General features: G+C 43.5%; 1 protein-coding gene across 2 annotated transcripts in view; it reads right to left on the bottom strand.

Annotated features, from left to right (window-relative positions):
* PHACTR3 (phosphatase and actin regulator 3) overlaps window positions 1-7,167 on the bottom strand; it is a 114,416-nt gene extending 107,249 nt beyond the window's left edge. The window contains exon 1 of one of the 2 annotated variants that reach the window (XM_074605582.1): window positions 6,599-7,167. In XM_074605582.1, the coding sequence (XP_074461683.1) occupies window positions 6,599-6,707 (109 nt within the window). In that variant the 5' untranslated portion in view covers window positions 6,708-7,167. The remainder of the gene's footprint in view (window positions 1-6,598) is intronic. The other variant, XM_074605583.1, reaches the window with a different exon arrangement.
* Window positions 7,168-17,049: the final 9,882 nt, after the last annotated feature.

Raw genomic sequence — 17,049 nt, 5'->3', positions numbered from 1 at the left:
GGGGAGCCTTATAGGGCTGAAATCTGGATTTCACTGTAAAAGGAAACGGGCTATTAAGTTGGAATGTAAATTAATACCCTGCATGTTTCTAGTCTCTACTGAGTATGCCTGCGCATACTCCCCATGGTATCACACAAGGAACTAAATACACCTGGAAGAGCACATTTCTGCCGGGAGCCCTTTGGTTGGGTTAGAACAGAAACATTCGGACTTTGAGTGAGAGAACTTAAAATATCACAAAGCTTCACGTATATGAAAAATAGGGTTAAGTCATAAACTGGAGCAAAAGCACTGACTAGCTTATTTAATTTTGGTCATAAAACAACAGTGTTGGGAAAAGATGTAGGAGACCTGGTACGCTTCTTGTTTCAGAAGAAATATGATCCAGGGCAAACAAACTCTGTTAACAGAACAGACTTGTTGGTAGAGGAAAATGAAATGGAAACCAAAATCTTTCTGGTGAAAAGCCCTATATAATGGGTGGCCTGGCTCAAGTGTTGGTATCAAATTTGAAAACGTATGCAGCAACTAAAGATGTCACAGATAAGCCTACAAGTGCCTGATTTAAGTTGTGGTGATCTAAATGACTGGAGAAGGATGAGAGCACCAGGCAACCAACAGGCAGGGCATCACCAGCATCTCTTCCTCTCCTTGGTGATCACGCTGCTATTGATTTCCTTGTGTCTTAAGTACATGTTTTAAGTTAAGCACACGGTTACAAGATTTTCTGAATTATGGGCCTGGAATGAATAATTTGCAGCAAAAATGACTAGAGCAGATTCAGAAAGCTGGCACCAATCTACGTGCACTCCAGTTGTACCCCTCTTTGCTTTCCCTTTGCTCCTTACACACATCTGCAGCCCAAACCTACTATACTTTACTTTTAATGTGCTTTTGAGTTTTCAAACCTCCCCTGCCAGTAGCTTCCAACATCATGCAGTTTACCAGTGTAGCGTCCTGACGGCTAAGGGGCAAAAGCATGGCTCGCCAACTGCTGACAAGCCCCCTAACACTATGCACAAGACTCAAGCTGAGCAAACTTGTTGAAGGAACAAATATGTGAGCAACAAGTGTTAATTAAAATCTTTAGCAACCCTAAAAAGTTATGAGAAATCAATGGTAGGCATATGAAGGGAGTGGCACAGCCTATTTAGGCTAGGTTACGGCTTTAAAAAAGAAGAAAAAAAAACCCTAATGCCCCAGAATAGAGTATTCTATACTTGACACTTTATGGCGCTATGACTTTCCCCAGGCAATACTTAGAAGGCTGACGTCCCTGCATTGCCTGTGAGGCTCTGCTGGGTTACAGCTCATCCTTCAGCCCACAGGCGACGTAAAAGAAGCCTAACACTTCCATTCCTTTTAGCATCCTACAAGAATATTTACAAGAATGTGTCCTGCTACAAAACTTACGAATTATGATAACTAGAAACAGTGACAAAGGAGCTTTAAGTTTTAGGCAGTTGTTCTCTCCTTGAGTTAATTCAGTGCACAGTGCTGCTGATTACACATGGTATCAATAGAAATAAAAAGGGAATTAGTGTCCGGCAGTGACATAGTCGGACATCTCTGGAACAGCTATTCTGAAGTAGCTTTAGCTTGTCAGATGTTGAAGCACACCAAAGAGTGCAGAGGCTGAGAGGCCCCTTCATCAGTGTCTCCAATGAGAATGCTGAGAAACAATGCTGATAACGCTGTTAGCGACATGGAACACTACTGCTTGCACTACCCCAGCTCCTCGCCTTGGTACAGATGCTACACTGCAGGAGGAGGAGGACATGGTGGACCACTGGCAAGGTCCACTGAAGAACTCGGTAGCGCCAATCCTGAAAAAGCATTCTTTAATTGCATGGTGCCAGGGAGGAAAAGTAGCAGCATAGAGAGCAAAACGTGCCGGCATCAACATATACTTATACAAATTAAAATGGATTATCCCAAAGTTGAGGGGGGGTGACATTTTCACACATTGTCATGGTTGTCTGTATCTCCTCAAGTAATACCGAGTTTTGACATGGCGTGTGCTTCTTCAGTCTGTGGAGCCCTGTCTTTTATGACTACAAATCAAATAACATTGTCAATCTTTTCTATGCCCTGTGACTGCTGGAAGGATATAATGAGAGCAATATTTTGGTTTCCTGAAACTGCCTCTCAAATAGGTGGTGATGGTGAAATCTGTTCTAAATTTCATATCCCTGCCCCCTTTAGACTCCTCTTTCTCTCTTGATCCTCACCTGGGAAGATGGAGGAGGCAAACAAGGAAGGGGAAAGAAAAAAACTACGATCTCTGGAACTAACAAAATCCCTCTTTGCATTATCTTTCCTTGAGTGCCATCTTTTGCCATCTAAATCAAGTTCCATCACCTTTTAATTTTTTAATTAGAATTTAACTAGTATTTTAAAATTTTTAAACGTTCTTAACTGCCTCAAAAAAATCCCCTTGATGTTATGGCAGGATGTGATATTGTCTAGAGGAGTTTTTTCAGCTCAGAGCTAACCCCAGATCTACATTCAAGAGATTGTGACTTTATACACAAAATCTGATACAATTGGATATTCTGGCCTGCTCCCAAACTCAGTGAAAACAACGGGACTTTGAACAGCCATCTTAATGGCAGCAGGGAAGGATGCTACTGGTTTCAGAACTCTTTCCTATGAGGATTTCCAAATTAAATTGTGTTAATTGTGATTCTTCTCCTGTGAATCTGACATTAAGCCATGGCACAATGAGAAAAATGAAGTTCACTTTCTTAATGACAGAACAGTCTAGAGACAGCCTATAGTTAAGCAAGGTATAAGTATCTTGATGTATGTTTCTCAAATTCAGGACACATTCCTTTTTAAGGCTCGCTCACTCGGTGTGACAGCGTGCTTAAATGAAATAGGGAAGTCCAGTGTTCGCTGTTTTATACCACTTCTCATAAAATACTGCTCGGTGGCCACAAAACGGTTCACTTAAATCACAGGCTGAAATGCATTATTTTGTCTTAAAGGAGAAAATAATTTATTCAATTAAAACAAAGAAACATTCATTCCTTCTTATCTTTCTTATTCTATTTCCAGCATTCCCTACACTAGGAATAGGAACTATATGCACCATTTAAATGCTGGAGGAAATGAGCTCTTTGTCAGTAGAGCCTGCACAGGTAACTGAACTCCATATTTTCTTCTCAGGCCATGACTGTGACATCTTAATTATCACTGTGAGGAGCTGCTGTTTAATTGAAGTTGCACGTGAAGGATCTAAATCAGTGAATTTGTATCTCTGTTTTAAAATAAATAGCTATTAACTGCCTCTAGTCTAGTTCACCGAATACCTTGTTTATCTTATTTACTACAGGAACATTTAATAAGATTATAGTGGCACGTGTTAATTTTTAAAGTTTTTTACATGTGATAAAATTCACTGTAGCCTGCAAAGATTACATCTGCTCTAGTAAATCAGGGTTATAAAATAGCTTTTCATTTCTACAGTGAATGCTTTGTGAAGAAAAGCACACTAGATAAGAAGCTTTATCGTGAAGCCCTGGTTCTTCAAGGCTTGGAGTAATTGCAGCTTCTGCTGGCATCAGTCAGGATTGCCAGTGTCCAGAACTTGCAAAAATCAACACCTGAGGCTATTTGAACCAGCCAGTTACTTAGTTATTCCGTGCCCTTGCTGGAAGAAGAGGGAGCCCTCTGTTAAAAAACAAACAAACAAACAAAACAACCAACCAAACAAAAACCCCCAAACCAAACTTCAGCTTAGTTCTCACATGGGAAACTCCTCTGAGACTTGACCTGGTTCATCAAAAAAATTGCAAATGAAAGCAATAGGAAGGTGAACTAACACTTGCCATCTGCAGTCTGTTCATCCCGAGTCCCTTCAGTCTGATGTTTACGTTACTCAGGATCAGCTAAAAAGAGATTATATGGCCCAGTGAGAGCAGATCCTGAACTTGTGCAAGAGAGCCAGCAAATCTGGTAACCACGCTGTGTACAGCCAACGCCGCTCTTAAGCTGGCGTTTCAAGAGAGAAAGGAAAATGAAGCATTGCATCAGAGAATTTTCTTAGGTAAATACACGAAAAGCTATATGCTGCCATCACGACTTTCTCAACTATGTCACCAACATTTCCTGTATAAAGCTGGGCTGCAAAACAAAATACTGTAATTGTACAGGTCAAGAACAGGAATATAAATTATGTCTTTAATCAAACCCAAATGAACACCAGAAACATCTTTACAATTTAGGCTGGCTTCGTCTATTACCACATCTTCTACCTTGATATACTTTCCTACAGTAGAGACAGCCAAATGAATTGGTGCAGAATAACCCTTGACCACATCACGCATTCAAGAAAATGTTGCAAAGCAGGAGCGCATCTCCAGTAGGAACACAGTATCGTTCAACGGCCATATAAAAGTAGGAATGCTTCTGTAGTGATCCTTCAGTTATATCCATATTTTGTTACTTTTATTCATCTTAATTGTCCGTATAATTTAAATGCATGACTTAAATGACAATGAAAATTAATTTCGTTTTTAAATTAACAAAGAATCCTACATTTCAAATTTACTTCTCTCCATGGTTTATCTGTGAGCAGGGTTGGGACGTAAACACAAACTTCCTATGTACCATTTAGTGCACCTACGGCTTTCTTTTGACGTAGAGTCATAGCTGATTATGTTGGTATTAAAATGATTATGTTGGCATTATATGAGTCCGTAGATGACTATGTTGGCAGTATAATGATAAAATTATTTTCCAGAATAACAAAATAAGATAAATTACAATTATGTCATTTAGCGTTCATAAATCTTACAATAGTATAAATTGTATTTCAGTTTTTTTAGTAGCCAATTGTATGAGATTGCTCATAGTAAGCGATTACTTACAACACTGTAGGGTAAAACATTATTTAAATAAGTCATTTATGTTCATTTATTATTATTTTGAAGCATACAGATGTTCAATGCTATTTGATAAACAAATTTTAAACCTGAAAAGCTTACCAAGCATGCTAACTCTACTACTAACTGTTTATACCTACCTGGACAAAAACCCTAAGGTATTTATCACCTTTTGTTTCTCTCCCCATGTTGTATGTACAACACAAAACCATAAAAGAAATCTTTCTTGTGTATCAGCATAGCTTCTGCCATGCAATGGGACACTGTCTTATCCGATGAAGTCTGTATTAGGGAGGAAAAATGCTACTTAGTATTGATAGCTCTTTTTCCTTAGGAAAAGCATAACAATGTTTGTATCTGTCTACATGTCAGACATGTTGTGTACTTTCTTTGTTGTATATTTCACAAAGGTCAAAATAATCAATTAGCAGAAAATAATATAGAGGAATTAAAATTGAGATTGCATATGCCTTCCTTTCATTAGTCACTTCTGCTTCCAGAGATGAAATGGCAGAAACATACATTCCTCTTTCAGTCAAGATTGCCCCTTTGGGAGGGAGTCGAGCAGTTCATGTTAGAAGAGTCCTTTGTTCCCTTCACTTAGGGTATCGCAGCAGTTGGGCATCAGAGATAAATCATCTACTGTTTGCCTTAATTTAATTTGTATTTCACTCCAGAACAAGGTGCTCAGAATTGCTTGATAAGACAAATAAATAGAAGAACTTAAAACAGTTCCAAATATTAATATCCTTGTTGGCTCAGAAGGAAGCAGTACAGCAGGTGTATGTAAAGAGCCTGGAATATTTTATTTACTCAATAACCTGAAAAAGACTGGAACGGAAGTTCAATCCAAAATTGCATTCAGAGACTGTCTCTTCCAGGCTGATAGCGCCTGACCCAAACCCATTTCTAGGGTCGGAATTCAGTGTAATGGGCAGAGATGATCAACACCCCATTCATTGTCCTACGCTGTTTTGATTACTCCTTTTCTCATAAAGGAACCTTCCAGTTCTTGCATGACCATCTATTCAGATAAACTGGGAGGAAACTGGCTCTTAGCCTTTGCTTACAGCTTGTTGTTGTGCCTTTCCTTGCAATCACATCACATCAAAGTGATGTCGTTATTTTTTATTTTTTTCTAAAGGGGTCATCATTGCTTAGATTCTGACAATTTGAAATTACTGAGTCACCACCAACAGATGCTTAGAATTATTCCTCCAAGTGAAGTTAAGCTGAAAACATCACTAGCCATTGTTAAAGAAAGAAAATAACCTAATCACGATATTCTATTTATACATTAGCGATTCGGCCGCGTCCCCCCAGCACCACCCTCTGTGCCTACACTTCATAAGAAGATTAGGCTTCCCCCTATGAAATGAAAATTACCTTCTCGTGGGGAGAAAGCGTTTAATTGCGACTCTGCTTCCCCCTGTCTCCATGGCGATACCGTGCAAACAGCCTGCTTTATTAGCCCCGATTTCCCCCCGCCCCACCAAAGTCATAAACGCGCTCGCTGCGAGCGCCCGCCGCCGCGCTACCGCCGCCGGGCCGGAGCGGGGACCCGGGGCCGGGGCAGCCCCCGCCCGCCCCCCGCCTGTGGGAGCGCGGCCGCGGCACCGCTCCAGCGCCGAGCGCGGACAATGCGGTCCCGCTGCCGCCCGCCCGGCGGACGGGGGTCGGGGTCCCGGCGCGCCCGCGCGGGGCCGTACCTGGGTGCTGGCCGGCGGCGGGGCCCGCGGGGTCGGTGAGGATGCTGGGGTCACTCTGCGACCGGCCTCGCGGGAGAAAGCAGCCGGTCCCTTCTTCCGATGCAGCCATGAGGTGGAGGGCGGGAAGCTCAGAGGCGGGGGGCGGAGGAGGCGCTCATGGAGCCGGGGGCGGACGGGGGACAATGGGGACGAGGGTGGCGGCGGCGGCGGCGGCGGCGAGGGGGGCGTCAGCCGGGCAGGACCAGCCGCGGCAGCATCTTCCCCGGAGCCGCGGGCAGGCTGCGGCGGGGCGCTCCGCCGGCGCCGGGCGCTCAGGGGGCGGCTGCGGGCGCCTCAGCGGGGTGGGCCATGCTGCCTGCGGGGTGGGGAAGAGCCGGGGCGCGGGCCGCCGGCCCGACCCCCCGCCGCCCCCTCCCGGGCCGCCCCCCCCCGCGCGTCGCTGCCGGAGCCGCCTCAAGCCGCCGCGCTGCCGAGCGCATCCGCCGGGGAGCGGCGGGATTCTCCCATCCTGCCCCGCGAGCGGCCCCTGACGTCACGGCGAGGGCGGGCCCTGCACCTGCACCGCACAAAGGCGGGGGCCGCCGCAGGTGCGCGCGGACGTGGTGCTCCGCCGCGCCCGGGAGCACGTGACTGCGGCGCCCCGCCCCGCCCCGCCCCGCCCCGCCCCGCCCCGCCCCGCCCCGCCCCGCCCCGCCCCGCCCCGCCCCGCCCCGCCCCGCCCCGCCCCGCCCCGCCCCGCCCCGCCCCGCCCCGCCCCGCCCCGCGCGAGGGAGCGGCGGGACCCCAGGCCCTGGGGCAGCTCCGCCTCCGCCGGGGCTGAAGGAGGGTCCCGGGGGTTGAGGTGTCCGCCCCGCAGCTCGGCGAGCCGGGGCAGGGGTCGGCTGGTGGCAAAGGAGGTGCCCCGGGGGCACCGGGCACTTGGGCTCGGACCGAGTCACGAGTTGGCAACGTGTGTAAAGGACATCCCGGGGCTCGCGGGGTTTTCCCGGACGGAAAGGCGAGCGCCGCCCGTCTGGCGGCCGTGGCCGTGCCCGGTGCTTCGGGGAGAGTCGCGGGCCCGCCATAACGCAGCTGTAAGTTTGGCGCGTTTTAGACATGAAAGTTTGTATCAGAAAATTTTGCACTAATGCGGTCGTCCATTCTTGGATGTATTTGTTTTGACAGAAATATATGGAAAACGTGTATTGTGTGTGTGTCGTGTGATGCAAATGTGTTGTAGCCATTTCCAAAAGCAGGGGCAAGGAAGCAGTTCTGTGGGCTTGTGTCTTTGTCGTACTTTGGAGGGGGGTTACCCAAAAGTCATCACGCCTGTCGCAGCGAGAGGGGTATCTGCCTTTTTGCTTGAAGCAGGAGTTTCACAGTTAAGCACCTGCACATGTCGCATTTGGGAGTCACCTTTAGGCTGCACATTCCCTGAGGTTTGGTCACCTTAGTGACCTTTTGAAAAGAAAGAAGTCTGTGGGCCTGCGTTTGATGCGGGGCTTGAGAAGAAAATTGTTCAAAGACGGCATTTGAACAGGGGCCAAGTGTGGCTGTTCAGTCACATCTGCCCGCGGCCGGGGCAACCCGCTGCCTCCAACAGCGAGTCCAAATATTGTCAGGAGAACAGAGACTGAACAAAGGGTTTAAAGAAAAACATCGGAGTTTCTCATTCAGCGAGCACCGTCCCTTCTCGATGTGGGAGTGTAATCGAAGCTGTACCATAATGCAATGGAATAAATTATGGTAGCAAGGGCATGCTGTAAACTGGGTTTTTTGAGAGCTTAACATTGCCATCTTGACACATTTTGAGTGTCAGTTTTTGTAATTTCTTCTAAGCCTTGCCAGTCAAACAGCTCGTCATAATTCCAAAAAGACAGCTAAATGAACCATTTTTACCATGCTATGAAACATTTCCAGGGAAACAAACAAACAAATAAATCCAAACCACTTGTTTGAGGGATGCTTTAAAGAGATCGGGATGTATTTTGTACTCCTTTCCCCCTCAAGCCAAGCTTTTGGGTTGCCATGACTCAACTTTGAAAGGGAGCCATGAACTCTAAAACTCCTTACCATAGATTTTTTTTTTTTCTATGCATACATCTGACATAGGTACTGGGCCCCGGTTTCAAGTAAGAAATCTCCCCTTTGTAGTGAAATAACAAGCCAAATCAGGTTTTAGTCCTAAAAAGAGAGGAAGTAGCAAGTTTTAAATGTTTTTTCCTCTATATAGCTTTTAGGTCATGCTAGAAAATGCTGATGGTTTCTAGGGAATTCTGTGAAGGTCTGTCTGTACTCATTGATGATATACCCGTCTTCTGCAATGAGATGATACAGATTTCTTGTAGAAAACGTATACTAGGAAAACTTCTGTATCAGATTTAAGCATTCATACAAGATTGAATGTATGAAAATGTTTTCAACCCAAGAAAATGTCTCCAAGACAGATTTAGTACCCCACAGATGCAGACAAGATGAGACTGATGTATTTTTAACCAACTCAAACGCTGATTGCCTCTATAGAGGACAGTTCACTTTGGATCCTTTGGATCCTAAAATGTTGCCTGATAGAAATCAGGCAAACAAGGCTGGAATCTGCCTTGCTGTTTTAACTTAGTTAAGACACTTAGTGTCTTCTCGTTCCTGCCAAGCCAAGCTCCGCGAGACAGCCGGGAATAACCCCTGGGCGCTGTGTGCACCAGCCGACGAGCTGCCTCAGGACACCTTGCTGGTTCCAAATGAACCATCCTCATCATCCTTGGGGCAGGGGGTGCAAGAAAAAAAATACTTGTGTTAAATTGTTTAAGCCTGTGTTGCTAAACAATGTCTGACAGGTAAAAAGTAGTATTTTCTGCATGGCTTTTACTTCCAAGTTTCATATATAATGATAATGATGATTATTCGCACTTTTCATTTCCCCACCCTACAGCAGGCGCTGCTTCCCTTCTGGGAGCAAAGCTTTTGACAGGAAACATAAATGTGAGGCAAGGTCTTGTCTTCGTGTTGAAGGAGCAAGGCCAAAAGGAATGGAGCATTTTCACAGGAGTAGGTAGAAGTTGATGGAGGCATGCGCTAACCAATATATTGTAAGTATACTAATTTGTAAATGCCTCTGAAACTGGAATGGAGCTAAGCCTGATTCCAACTGTGGGTCCTAAGCACCCGAGAAATTGTCCTTAAGGTTCCTTTTACTACTTGATACAATTCTGTAAATGTCATAAACAAAAACATTTGCAGGATCGGAATGACTATTAGTAGAAACATGATTCTCCTTTTACTTGGTTTCTTTTCTCACTATAGCAGTCTTGTGGTAAACAAGTTTGCAACATTTTCCCAGAAAGTACAACTATCTGATACGTTTATTTCTCCCTCAGAGGATTTCTAGCCTTTGATATCTATGATGAAAAGTTATGACGAGATTTTTCTAGCTTAGTGGCAGATATTTCTGCAATTGGCATCCATTCGGTTGCAGAAAAATATTTCTTAAAACGAAATATCCACACAAGGAACACAAAAGAGAAAATAAAATTTATTTAGCTTTATGCGTGTTCCACAACCAAACCAATGCATGTCCATTTGATATGCCTTCCCTTCTTAAAAATATAAAAAATGCAATTATATAAATGGTATGCATGATTTGATTAATTTGCATTCTGTTTGATACACAGCTGAACTCCCGTTTCATGATCTAGTTATATAAAGAGAAACCCTGACTTGTGTTAGAAAGGAGCGATTCTCTGAGGAGAAAGAAAAGAGGTGAGTCATGTCAGTGCTGGTTTTCTCGAATCAGCAGAATATTGAACAAGCTCATTTCCATTAATCTGAAGCCTACATGTGATCTCTGAGCGTGACGCTGATCTGTCTTTCTGCGCTGTTACTTAGAAAAATGAGTTCAGGATACATTTGGTTTGACAGTATCAGCTTTCACGTTAAAATTGTTCTGATGACGAAGGGACAAACAGCCTTGCTCACAGCAGTTTTCTTATGTGCGGCAACAGAAAGCATTTGTTTTGTTGCTTGTTAGTCTCAACCTAGTTTTTTAGATTTTGTGCCAGCTTGTTGTAGTTCAGGATGCTTACAGTAACAATAAAGATGAGCGTTCCCATGCTCGGAAGGCTCTTGTCTCTACTTCGTGGATTTTTTCCCTTCAGATGCTTTCTTGGTAAAGAGGACATAGGGCCTATTTTGAGACTTTATTTATCAAGCAGATGAATGTGTGTCACTGCAGAGATACAAGTATCATCCAGCAGTCACAACTTTGTAAGTACAAAGACTTGAAAGATGTCTTCTCCAAAGCGTGGTGGAGTAGTTGCTACTATGGAGGGCAAATGAAAAATGAATAAGCATCAGGGACTTGTTTATTGGTGGCTTCGTGTTCACATTCACGTTTAACATCTCTGATACTCACGCGCTGCGCTAGGAATCACCCATCTGATTTTCGTGTTTGCTTTGTCACGCAGCTCCAGCACTCGCCCTGTCACTTTATAAGTGAAGGAACAGGAGAGAGAGAGAGACGGGGAAAAATGTAAAGGGAGACAGTGAGCTCGGCTGCCTGCCTTCTCGACACGCAGCTCTACTGGTGTAAGTCCTTCTAGGCAGCTGTGCCGTGACAATGAGAAGGGGAACATCTACTCTTATGTCAGTTATTCCAAATTATGCAGCTTATAATAGCAGCAGCAACGTATCCGTGTATGGCGAGGGAACTCGTATCTGTGACATGTGAAGGGCAACAGAGAGTTGCAGCGATGTGATTAGTGTGAATGATAATTGTGCGTAAGAAGCAAGGAAAAGGCAGCTGTGTGTGGAAGGCAGGGGAGGACTCCTGTGGCGCTGTCAAAGCCGGCGAGGCTAGAGATGATGTGCCGTGTGGGTATTGTTTGTGCCAGTTTGAACTCTGAAGGGATGGTTCTCATTGTCCTATCCGTTTTTTGTTCCTTTTAAACTTCAATATGTCTGAAGAAAAGGGGCATATATACTACTTCCAGAGCAGGACCAAATCTTCCTCCTTTCTGTGTTGCCTTTTGGGGAATGAATATTCTTGTATAGAGATCTTTCTCCTCTTTACGGGCACAGTGTTCTTAAGAAGCAGTGTTCTGCCAGAGTTTCTCTCAGCTTTGCAGGTACTTGACCCTGGAGTTTACCTTTAGCTCCACAGAATCAGGAACCTCATTTTATGAGAACATTTTAGGCCCATATAGCACTGTATAAATATTGTGAGTTAACAGTTTGATCATGCTGACTGTTTAAAGACCTTTTCCCCCTCCTGATTTAATAAGGGGAGGAGGGAAGGCTGCTGTCCCAATGATTTCTGAGCAGCTGGAAACAGTATTATCATTTGTTGCTAACAATCCACAGGTGAATATTTGATTTCTGTCTAACTGAATTTTGTAAAAATGTAGGACTTTTCTTCACATTAAAAATAGCCAGCACATGCTAGTGAAAGGGTTTGTGACAGTCTTAACTTGCCTGAGTGCTCTTAAGCCCAGGCCGGGCGGTGTTAGTGGGATGAGCGGCAGGAAGGCGTCGCGGGCAGCTCGTGAGCCACCTTCCTCGCTCTGTGGCCAGCAAAGAAGAAACGTGGGAGGAAGGATTTGCATCCAATTGAGACTTCATTAGGAAAACCACCGTGCTCCATTTCATGCTTCTAGGGCTGTGATCCGGAAACTGCCGAGGGCGCTGATGGGCGCTGTGGCAGATTTGCTGCTGCCTGGCTGTTCCATTTTGCCCCTTTCCTCGTTCTGCCTGCTTGCAGAACATTCAGAAGCTTTTCTTCCCTTCGCCAGTTCTCATCTTGTACACCACGCCTGAAGTACCCGAGCTCTTCACTAACACAACCCTTTCATTGATCAGTTATGTCTGACAGCTTTTCTTTTATATATTATTTTCTTTTCATTATTTATGTTTCAAAATCACTTGAAAATACTGAAGAAGAGAAAAAATGATGGAAGTTATTTGACTTAGTATACGAGTGGGGGAAGTTCGGCTAAAACTTAGCATCTGCTACTAATTGATTTTTAGATAATAAAAAAAATGACTGCTTGCCACTTGCTTATGAAAATCTGATTGAAGTCATTCTGGTCAGTTTGTCCCAAGAGCAGGAGCGCACGTGCCCAGGAAGAAATTGTGGTTTGGAAGGAGGAAGGTGGATGGGTGCAACGCGATGCCCTGTACTATTGGAGAAAGCATGAAACTGTTGCCGTAGGTGCTAGAAGTTAACACATCGCTCACTCTGTCTTTCCTCTGTTATGGAACAGAGAGACTCTTTAGATGTGTGGAACAATGAACAGCTGAGCAAATCGCAATTGTCCACGTATATTTCAAGTATTAGTAACCACCATAACACCCCTACATTTAGTACATTATGTGATTTATTTATTTTTTATTTTTTTATATCAGCACATTTCAATAAGATCAACATATGCGTATTACTAGCATACGTACGGTCTGCGGGTTGCTGCAGCTCCTCTGCGTTCCACAGATCTCACTCCCAGCACTGGGTCTCGGGTTCCATCTCCCAGAGGGTCAGTGATGTGGGAGCAAGGGAGAGAAAAACGTATTGTGACTGTTGTAGTGATGTTTGCTTTCTCCTTGCAAGTGGTAAATTGCTTAGAAAATAAGTAGACTTTTTTAATAACTATTTTGAGCACTTAAATTCCATTAGGAAATGAAATATACATGAAAAAGAAAAACCTTCATTTTGCTTATGCTTTGCTGTTGGAAGTGTTTGTACTTTAGAAGCAACACAGCTCATTTTTTCAGGGCTAAGTTTGGATAGCTTGTACTCTTATCAAAGATGTCCTTTCTTTTTATTATGTATTGTATTCAGACAGTACATTCTGATTCAGTTCTCATCTTCCTGTTACCAAATCTGGAATAACTTTGATGTGTAACTTTTTCAAATGAATTCAAATAGAAAATATCACTCAGTTGTCAGCAGAAGCGGAAAGAGAAAATTGGTGTTCTGTGCTAATTGGACGAGAGCTGAGGAATTTTCGACAGACTTGCAGGATAAAATTCTGATTCCGTTCATGTTGGTATAAGTTTCAACATTGACTTCAATGGCATTTTGATGCCATCTATATATCAATTTCATTTCTTGTGTAACACAGGACTTTGGCTGGTATTTCACACACTGACCATGATACACAAGAAATTTGTCAGTTGGACAGAGCTTCCTTCAGTAGATTACAGTTTGCAGTTCTTGGGGACCTGAAATCTGGTGAAGACCACAATAATCAGGGTTTATGAGCATCTCACAGGTGATACAACCTCATATAGTTGGGAGCTAACTTGGGCTTGCCTTCATGGGAGGAAATATAGAAAGTCTAGAGTTGATCATCAGCCAAAGATAAGAGAATGAAAGATCAAATTGATTAGAAGTCATAATAAGCAAGGTCCGAGTTAGCAGCACAGTATCTGTTTTGAGACTGAAGTTGTGTATTGCCCGACTCCCCAGAAGTCATAGCCACAGGTTCCAGTTCTCCTGCTCGGGTGCTACATGGCGTAACAGAGGAGCCCGTGGAGCTGCAGTGTGCAGAGCTGATTTAAGAGAATTCAGCTTGCTGTCTGGCCTTCCCCAGGAGGAGCGCAGTGGTCTCTCTATGGTACATGCACTTCTCCCAGTGCTTCTGTGTGTCACCTGGTCTTATGTGTGTCTGTGATAGAGTAAACCTTGGGATGGCTCCATGCATTCAACGTCCTGCTCACCAATTCCTGAAGCAAGACTTGAGAAGGGAAGCAGAACAGCTACATATAAATTCCAGGAATTTTTAATTTAATGTTAAGGAAAACTAGGACTGAATCCCATTCCTACATGGTGAAGTTACTCATTTCTAAGAGATGAAGTAAGGATTTATGTAGTGTTTGCATCCTCATTTAGGCAAAATGTGGATGTGCAGTAAGATGGTTGCTGTGGAGGTTGTGTTTCTGCTCTTTTGCAGAGGTAGTAAGTCTTTTTGAGGAATCATTCTTCAGCAAAAACTAAGCTAATTTTTTTTTACTTTTTAAGTATCTTTTTTTTTTTTACAGCTGTGTATGTTGCCATGACAGCAAGCAATCTTGAAACAATCTGCTCATCTACTGTACTGCAGTTTAGCACGCTGTTTCTTAGTGGCGCAGATGCCATCTTGCTGCAAAGTCTGGAAGGGCAGGCTTCCTGGCCATCTAAAGACGAGGTATTTGATGGACAGACGTAGTGGTTGTTTTTCTAGGATCAGTTCTAATAGTAAACTTTTAACGAGAAAAGTTAATCCAAGACAGAATTAGATGGATCTTCTGTTCCATGGCTTCAAAGCTGGAGACTATGACATTATCATAAGCAAAGTCAGAACAATTTAATCATGGTAATTTCTGTACTGTAGTTCTATTGTAAAATGCAGTTTGTCAGCGTGGCTTCCAAACCGCAGTAGACTGTAATCAGGTGAACACTTTCAGACTATGCATCTTTGATCTCATGTATTTTGGAAACAAATCCTTTAACATCTTTATCCAACAAGTAAAATGCAGATCTTGCCTGTCATACTCTTCCAGTGAGGTCAAAATTCAGGTGGTTGTTGCAAAGCCCCTTTCTAGGCCAAGTGCCACATTGGAATGAAAGTGCAAGCAGGATTTTACAAACACTATTTCTGATAAACTTATTAAAGAGTCAGATTTTGAACCAGAATTTATGAGAGTGTACAACGAGCTCAGCAGGGTGTGTTGTGCAAGAATGATTTACAGGATTTTGTTGGCAAAGTCCTCTTTTCGTGTAATTACACCAAAAGTGACATTCTAACAAAGCAGTCTCATCACTCACCAATGAATTTGGGAAACACTCCAAAATGCTGTAGTGAGGAGTGGATTTAAGGAAGTATTACCAATGTATTTGAAGGACATTGGAGGTGGCTCCGAAGTTGTACACTGCAAGGCCAACAGCCCCAGCTGCTTCCAGTGTTTCAACGCCATTGGCATAATCTATTGTGAAGCCAGAGCAACAAGGAAAATCCGCATACTATCAGACACAGCTCTGACAGTCGTGCTTGTAAACATTGGAAGGTTTTAGTCATTTGGGTTGTATACCATGTGTGTGAATACTGTGCGAGTGTACAACAGTGTTAAGTAAATGGGAAAGCATGCCAATCTATACCGGAAGCAACACCAGGAATGGTACTAAAAACAGAGATGTGGGCAAGCTGGAATGTGGAATGGGCTTTAGAGCTTGATCCAAACCCCTTTGAAGTCAATAGAAAGAGTCTTACTGTTTTCACTTAGAGGTTGTCCCTAACACGTGCCTCCCACCCTCAGCACCACGTCTGCACGGCTTTTAAATCCCTCCAGGGATGGTGACTCAGCCACTTCCCTGGGCAGCCTCTTCCAATGCTTGATAACCCTTTCCGTGAAGAAATTTTTTCCTAATATCCATCCTAAACCTGCCCTGGGGCAACTTGAGGCCATTCATCATTGTTATACAAATGTATATTTCTAGGGCTAGATGTAAACAAATTGCATCGGAAAGGAATTCCGATTCCCAACATCGATTTAATATAGTCTGTTAATCACACAGATACTTTAGACCTCTCTCCTACACGTTGCTTCTGCGAGGCCATGTCCTTCAAGCTTTAAGGTCCAGTTGCAGAACTAGATTTTTTATGACTAACGTAGTCTGGAAATGTTTTATTCTAACCCAGTTTGAAATACAGAGACCTGAAACACAAATTTTTGCTAAATATGCAAATAATTATGTACACGAGTGTCTTCTTAGAAATCTTGCTAGTCACTTGCGCGCATGCATATTGGAGGTACATGCCCATACAGTTAAGAGATTGTATTATAATTAGGTAATTATACCCATACTTAGTGAACTAGCAAACAGGGGGGGTTTGCTAGTGGTCTTTGGGTTTTTTTCCTCAGAAAGAATAAAGTGGAAATAAGCCTAATTACATCACTCAGGGAAGATGCCAGTAGGTTTGCTTCTTCAAAAATCATTCAGAAGTCATGAATTATTTTAACATTTTGTTGTCTGTCTCCCTTGGCTTGGTGGCTGTTACAAAAATTCTGTTTACTAATGCATTATGAACGAAAGCTGTCAAAATGAATCTATTTCTCCATTTTTAAGGATGTTATATATGTGCATCTGAATGATACAGTATGTACTTCTTAAATTTTCATGTGGGCCTCCTACTGGATTTCCTAAATAGAAGACTAGCTGACAACCGAAGAATGTCACAGCTTGTGTATTCTGCCCAATGCAAATGTCATACAAATATGGTTTACAGAGATATTTCTGTAAAACATGGTTAGTAGGACCACGTTTGGGTCCATTTTATATTACTCTGGGGTATTAACCTGCATTTTCCTATCCAGTGCAATGAGGAGTTCTGCTTAAGACCACAGGGAGCTCTATTTAATTATAATTGGCAGTCTGCAGCCCTTTGTGCTGTCAAGGAAATCATGGAGCTAATGGATGGTACTGCAAGCACTCGGGAGTGGTTTTA

Source organism: Larus michahellis, chromosome 12, assembly GCF_964199755.1.
Source record: "Larus michahellis chromosome 12, bLarMic1.1, whole genome shotgun sequence".
Classification (NCBI taxonomy): Eukaryota; Metazoa; Chordata; class Aves; order Charadriiformes; family Laridae; genus Larus; species Larus michahellis.
Note: the sequence above shows the minus strand (reverse complement) of the source record. Positions and strands in the feature narration are given on the sequence as shown.